The sequence below is a fragment of the Portunus trituberculatus genome, chromosome 46 (genome assembly GCF_017591435.1).
Source record: "Portunus trituberculatus isolate SZX2019 chromosome 46, ASM1759143v1, whole genome shotgun sequence".
Taxonomy (NCBI): domain Eukaryota; kingdom Metazoa; phylum Arthropoda; class Malacostraca; order Decapoda; family Portunidae; genus Portunus; species Portunus trituberculatus.
Genome location: NC_059300.1, coordinates 31,882,735 through 31,890,234, shown reverse-complemented (window position 1 = coordinate 31,890,234; position 7,500 = coordinate 31,882,735). Strand labels below are relative to the sequence as shown.

The following is a 7,500-nucleotide window of genomic DNA, read 5'->3' as shown; positions in this document are numbered from 1 at the left end:
TGTGTGTGTGTGTGTGTGTGTGTGTGTGTGTGTGTGTGTGTGTGTGTGTGGGTGGGTGGGTGCTTGCTGAGCACGATGCCTTTTATTCGTTCTTTCCTACATGATATACATCAACGTCCATGGCCTTGAAGTTACCAAGGCCAGTGATAATGCGTTCATCGTCGACCCGACGGTCCAGCGGATACCCATGAGAGCGATTGTCAGGATATCTGCCATCGTGGCAACCATAGTGGTTGAAGGAGGTTGACTCATGCAGTCCGTCGATAGCCATGTCCTTGGAGCCATCGGAGACGAACACCACCAGGTGGAAAGTCATACCCTCACTCTTGCCCTTGGAAAGGAGGAACCTGTTGGGCAGTCCAAGGCCGCTGACATACTCGTCGAGGTTCAGATCTGAGCCGGAGCTCAGTGCTTAATTAGCCTTGTCAATTAGAGTCTGGAAGCTGGGCACGTCAGGAACTGTGACTGAAGAGTCCTTGCTGGAGCGTGTGACAACATTATCTCCAGGAGCCACTGTAGGGAGAAAGAGCTAGATATTATATACATTATGGTTTTGGATCATGATCCACAAATTTTAAACAATCATTAATTCATCTATTAACATATCAAAAACACATCAATACGTCAATGGTGGATGCCTTCGAATACTCACACTTAACCCAGAACTTATCCAGTTCAATGGCGTTCCAGCGTCCGTCGTTGAAAGAAAACTCAACATGGTTGTTGTCATATTTTGGCCAGGCGAATATGCGCACAGTAGCCATTACTTCGCTGGGGTTACTGTTGTGTATGACACCTGTAGCAGTGAAATCCTTGTGTCCCAGACGAGAAACAACAGTACTAATAGGCACGTCATCGATGTCAGCGGTGTCGTCGACAGCGTTGATAAGACTGTACTCGTAGTCCTCGAAGTAAGTCTCCAGGCGGTTGCTCAAGGATACGCTCTGAATGGTGACTCCAGGGAACTCGAGTTCCTCCTTGGTGTAGGGGGTAAGACTGTCCTTGTGCTCCCTGAAGATGTTATCCATGTACTTGTGGAGGCGGAAGAAAGCAGGATCGCGCGTGGCGGTCTCGAAGTGCTCCAGGACACCGGGAGGGAGGGCAAACTTGCCGTGAGGATCGCCCTGGCGGCCAAGCATGATATGAGCAGTGTTGTGCAGAGAGCCATAGTACTCGGGGTTGGGGCTGTAAGTGGAGGACTCAATCACATCACCAAGGATGTCGATGCCATGAGCGTCTCTGATGCTGATGACAGACCCATCCCTACCGGTGAAATACCCGTGAGCAATGGCATCCCTGATGCGGCTCTCCAGAATCAACATGTCGCGCACACGGGCCACGCCGTCCACGTCCTCGAAGTTGACATTGTCTGGTCGTGAGGGGAAGTAGCCACCATACTTATACATGGTGTGTGGAGCGAAGCCCTCGTGGATCATGTCATCCCAGTGAAGTTCCCCGACAGGGTCCAAGTAGTTGGAGAGACGCTCAGCGTCGAAGCGAACAGTGAGCTGATGATGGACCCAGAAGAAGCTCTCACCCTTGCGATCAATGTGGTGGTTCTCATGGGCATCGTCCCACCAGAAGGGGAATTCCAAATGCCAGGTGACGTGGTGGGTGTTCATGCCGATGTCCTCGCCGAAGTAGGCCACGCGCTGCTCTGGGTTGCTCTTACTTCCAGTGAAGTGGGACTGATCTTTGCGGCAGTCTGTGTCATCTTGGCCTTGTATGCTTCTTGAATGACCTCGCTGTTGGTGAAGAGGTGAGGAGTAACCTCATAGAGAGGCGGCAGCACCACGTGTTGTGTCAGAGGAGAGTGTATGACGGCAGCGTAAATGGCGTAGACAAACTCGCCCTCGTTCATGCGAACACGGAAGAAGGCAGCATTGCCAGCGAAGGTTTCCCAGTCTGTGGAGTGTTCGAGCACGTCGTAGAGCATGAGAGCCTCCTGCCGCTGGCGGGTGTTGAAGAGGGAGAACCAATGCTTCTGTTCCAGCAGGCGGTGGTCGTTGAGTTCCTTCATGAGCCGCTTGGCGGATACACCATCATCGTCATAGTGGCCGGAAAGAGGATCAAAGGTCTGGGAAAGCTCTTTCAGATGAGGATCGCGGATTTCTTCGTAGACCTTCCAGAGGACGCTGTTGACATCATGTTGCTTCTGGGCGTTAGATGCTCCTGCGAATGAAATATTTTTTTTTCTAAAGAAATTACTACTTTATTGTAATTGCAGAAAGGAAAAATGAAGGGAAACTAAAATCAATAAGATATGGAATATGTTCATCATATAATTATACCACGAATATAGTGAAAGTAAAAAAAAATGGAATTCAATAATTTTTCTGAAAATTGTTGGTAACTTTCTCTTGGTGAAGCTTCAGACGTATGCTAAAAAAATAAGAAAAACATACCAATAAGAAAAGTTGTTTATTATGTGCATAAAACATTGATTTATTTCTTGGTCGAAAAATTTTTCTTGTGATGTTTTTTCAGACATAATCTCTGAAAAGTATTGATGATCTTTGTATGGAAATCAACGTGGTATGAATTAATCTAACTGATAGCTTAAAGAAATAAGGGATATCTGTTAAAGTTATGAAGTTAATTCTCAGTAAGGCTGCATTGGTGAATATTTTTCATCTTTGTGAACAGAAAAACAAGTGTTATTCACCTCCAGGGGAGTCCGCCATCATTCCGAAGTTGGGCCATGCGGCGGCGCCTGCCACCAGGGCACAGAGGACCAAGAGCTTCATCTCGGATTGACTTGACAGTGACAAATACACATCCAGCAGGGTATTTATACATGATGAGGCGATCCCCCCTCTACCACCCCACTCCATATCAGATAACAAACAGGGTTTGGACGTACTCATCCTAAGTGTCATCCCAGTCTTTTAGTTTTTTTCGTGAGGACGATCTGGAGATATGATGTTAATAAAAAAAAGATTAAAAAAAAAAATAACAGTGAGATAAAACACAGTACCTCATTTTATTCTGAGATAGAAATTATTCATTCAGCTTATCATACCGAAAGAATAAGCAATTCACAACATATTTTATTTTGTTTAGCATGGGTGTCAGACACAATATTGGTTTTATAATGAAAGAAGAAATACAATAGAGGTAGAGATATATGTTCATATAAATTGAACACACACACACAAACACACACACACACACACACACACACACACACACACACACACACACACACACACAAAGTAGTAGTAGTTTATTGACCACAAATTTCATACAAACATGTAACATTGTTTAAACAATCAGTTTTCCCATATTACAACACATAGCCAGATTTTATAAAAATAAATGACATAAATGGTCCAAAATTATCCCGTATAAAAAGGAACATATCTTAAAAACTCACACAAACACCAAGATATTAATAAAATACAAAACGAACCCTGACAAGAAAAAAAAAAACACTCACAGCATGAGCTCTGAGCTCTTTCCGTAGGGAAAAAGCTTGCTGAGTGACCAGCAGGCAACCGAGGCGTCTAGTGATATATATGAAAACTCCAAAGTCTTTTCAGATGAATAATAACTGGCAGTCTTAAATCACTAAAACAGTTATTTAGTTTATCTCCGGTATATCGAGTTATTTTGTTGTATGAAATCATTTAAATGTGTAATGTTTGGCTGACTTAAACATTATGTGGTATAATTCCTTTTAACAATGCACTTTTTAGATAACGTCTTTTCGTGATTGTTTTTCGTATCAGTTTCAATAGAACGAGGGATACGAAGTAAAACTTTGATATGAAAATTATTTTCTAAACGGTAAGTTTTATTTCTTTTACTTCAAACATATAACATATCCAATAATAAAATGTAATTCAGTGACTGGGCCCATAGAAAAAAATTCTTTTATGGACAAGTTGTTAAGTATTAGTAACAAAGTAAAGAAGAGGACGATAACGAGGAGGAGGAGGAAGAGGAAGAGGAAAAGGAGAAGGAAGAAGAATGAGGAAGAGGAATCGCTGTTAAAATACTTAGGGCACTCCATGGGCGCTTATCCAACTGTAATAATGCTCCCAAGGTTTAATAATTCTGAAGAAGAGATAAAAAGAAGCGGTGTTTCTTGGGTACGAATGAAGTAACACTCACACACAAACACACACACACACACACACACACACACACACACACACACACACACACACACACACACACACACACACACACACACACACACACACACACACACACACACACACACACACACACACACACACACACACACACACACACACAAGCTTTTCGTCTCATCAACTCCCCTCCTCTGACTAAGTGTGTTCAGCCTCTTTCTCACTGCCGAAATGTTGCATCTCTTTCTATCTTCTATCGCTATTTTCATGCTAACTGTTCTACTGATCTTGCTAACTGCATGCTTCACCTCCTCCTGCGGCCTAGCTGCACAAGGCTTTCTTCTTCCTCTCATCCCTATTCTGTCCAACTCTCTAACGCAAGAGTTAACTAGTACTCCCAGTCATTCATACCTTTCACTAGTAAACTCTTAAATTCCCTCCCTGCATCTGTATTTCCGACTTCCTACGACTTGTCTTCTTTTTAAGAGGGAGGTATCAAGGCATTTGCTCCCTAATTTTGGCTGACGCTTTTCTTCTTTGTAAAAAACCAGCACTCAAGTGGGTCTTTTTTTTCATCTTTTCCTTTTATTGCCCTTGGCTGGTCCTCTTTCCTACAAATCACACACACACACACACACACACACACGCCCGGTAGCTCAGTGGTTAGAGCGCTGGCTTCACAAGCCAAAGGACCGGGGTTCGATTCCCCGGCCGGGTGGAGATATTTGGGTGTGTCTCCTTTCACGTGTAGCCCCTGTTCACCTAGCAGTGAGTAGGTACGGGATGTAAATCGAAGAGTTGTGACCTTGTTGTTCCGGTGTGTGGTGTGTGCCTGGTCTCAGGCCTATCCGAAGATCGGAAATAATGAGCTCTGAGCTCGTTCCGTAGGGTAACGTCTGGCTGTCTCGTCAGAGACTGCAGCAGATCAAACAATGAATTACACACACACACACACAGACACACACACACCACGCTCACACCCAAGAAGGCCTTGTTCCATTCCAGGGCGCGAAGAGGCAAATGAATGAGCCTCTTATGTGTAGCCCCTGTTCACCTAGCAGCAAGTATATAGGTACGGGGTTCGAGGGATTCGAGAGGGTTGTGGCCTCGGTTTCCCGGTATATGAAGTGTGGTGTGGTCTCATTCCTACCGGAAGATCGGTCTATGAGCTCTGAGCTCGCTCCGTAAAGAGGAAGGCTGGCTGAGTGACCAGCAGGCGACCGTGGATACACAGAAACAGAATTCTGGACCAACTCTTATCTATGTAGTCTTCCTTAATCGATTCCTACACTACGTCTCCTTTGTTTACTTACTTATTTTTTACCAGTCATTATACACATAAGTCTGCACAACAACAAGTTAATGAGTTCAAGTTCAAGTTTATGGGATAGCTGAGTGGGATAAACTCAGTAATCAGGTTGTCAAATCTGAGCCAATAAGGAAACCCAAAATAAGAGAAGACAGATTCATGGATAGGGATATGTGAATGTTTATGTAGGCATCGCCACGGGTAGGACTGCTGCTCCCGTGTAGCTTCCCTTATAATGTTATGATATTATGAGACATTGAACTCATCTGGTTATCAGTCTACTCTATCCATCACAACACTTCACGGAAAATAGATCAACGTAAACATTTACCCAACCTAAACACTTCCACATGTACACTGTATCTTACGCTTTTGGGAGCTGTAACAGATGGACCTTGAATAGTGAGGGGCGGGGCGTACATGGGGTGATGGGTACTACAGGTGGTAGCCTTGTCCTACGTGGGGCTGCAAGTGCAAGGGTGATATATGTTGATAAAAACGTGTCTAGTAACAGATTGCTCTTTATCCTGATGTTTCTTTTATCTTTTACAATATTTTTGTTATTTTTATCTTCTACAATATTTTTACAATGATTTATGTTTCTTGGTTTACTCTACTTTGCTATTAGTTAGGTTTCTTTTTACCTTCGTCATCATAGTAAATTTTACAAAGAAGTTTTGAAAAATATGTATTTATATAGCTATGAATAATTCTTACAGAAATGCAACTTTCTCTCTCTCTCTCTCTCTCTCTCTCTCTCTCTCTCTCTCTCTCTCTCTCTCTCTCTCTCTCTCTTTCATATAAATCTAATAATTCATTCACACACAAACACATATACACACACACACACACACACACACACACACACACACACACACACACACACACACACACACACACACACACACACGGTTAATATTTAGAGATAAAAAATGTTCCAACACAATTACCAGCGACCCGGTCAATCCTCTCGTTTAGCTTTCCTTTCCAATATTCAAGGGAATTAATCCATTCAATATAATCATTATATATTTCGTCATATATAAATTAACTGCTTTCAATCGCACGACACATGATGATGGGTAAGATAGAAAAAAAAGGCACATATGTGTTGCATCTAAATTTTCATTTGAGCAATGAATGTGCGTTCATAAGGCATGAGAGCTTCCATTTCATCCAATCACTGATCTACACAAAAATATAATATCACATTCTTTCAAACACCGCAGAATATATTGGGTAATATTACTGGTTCTTTGGAAAACATCTATTCATCTGTGAAATATGAAATAGGTGGTTTTGCCTCCTACATTCTGCATATTACTGTCTTAAATGTTGGATGGCATCACTGTAAAAATGCAATGCTTTACTTAGCACGAGATTTACATGAGCCAGCGGGCAAAAGGGGGAGGAAAGACCAGGACAAGAAAATTCTCCGGCAACCTGCCATTACTTCTCACACAGGCACGGCGTATATGCCTGAAACACAGTCTTTCCAGAACACACAACGTTCATTCCGCTCATGTGCTCAATGTTTCCAGAGATCAGTGTAGCGTTTGTGCACTCACTTACCTTGAAAGCTCCCGCTCCGGCTTACCCCTGCACCGCCTCTCATCTGTGGACAACAAACTCTCATTAATCAAAAGAATATTATAGATATATGTATTAATTGTTTGTGTTTTTGGCTGAATGTAAATACGGTAGTAGTACTAGATATAGTTGTACGTAGTAGTAGTAGTAGTAGTAGTAGTAGTAGTAGTAGTAGTAGTAGTAGTAGTAGTAGTACAGTAGTTCTGGTAACAGTAGTTGTAGTACTACCAGCAGCAGCAGCAGCAGCAATGGATGTAGCGACAGTACCAGTAAAAGTAGGAGTAGCAGTGGAAGTAGTAGCAATAGTACGTATTTGTTGTTGATCTGCTGTTGTCGGGAAGGAGGCGATGGAGTAAGAGATGCCGTACTGAAGGCAACAGCATGAGTAGGAGCAACAGCATCAGCAATAGTTTTAGCAACACACAAACATTAAATGCCAAACACACCATGACAAGTTTTAATATCCGGGAGAGACGCACATCGCCGCCTCTCTCACGCAAGCTA

At 42.9% G+C, this 7,500-nt stretch overlaps 1 protein-coding gene, 1 long non-coding RNA gene and 1 pseudogene across 2 annotated transcripts in view; 1 reads left to right on the top strand and 2 right to left on the bottom strand.

Annotated features, from left to right (window-relative positions):
- The window catches only part of LOC123519960, a 3,008-nt pseudogene extending 97 nt beyond the window's left edge, over window positions 1-2,911 (bottom strand).
- The window catches only part of LOC123519963 (hemocyanin subunit 2-like), a 130,658-nt gene that overhangs the window by 7,395 nt on the left and 115,763 nt on the right, over window positions 1-7,500 (bottom strand). The window contains exon 2 of the mRNA XM_045281720.1: window positions 6,979-7,021. Coding sequence (XP_045137655.1) covers window positions 6,979-7,021 — 43 coding nt within the window. The remainder of the gene's footprint in view (window positions 1-6,978; window positions 7,022-7,500) is intronic.
- LOC123519967 overlaps window positions 1-7,500 on the top strand; it is an 8,282-nt gene that overhangs the window by 672 nt on the left and 110 nt on the right. Inside the window, exon 1 of the long non-coding RNA XR_006679138.1 lies at window positions 1-47. This exon is cut by the window's left edge and continues 672 nt beyond it. This is a non-coding gene — a long non-coding RNA (uncharacterized LOC123519967). The remainder of the gene's footprint in view (window positions 48-7,500) is intronic.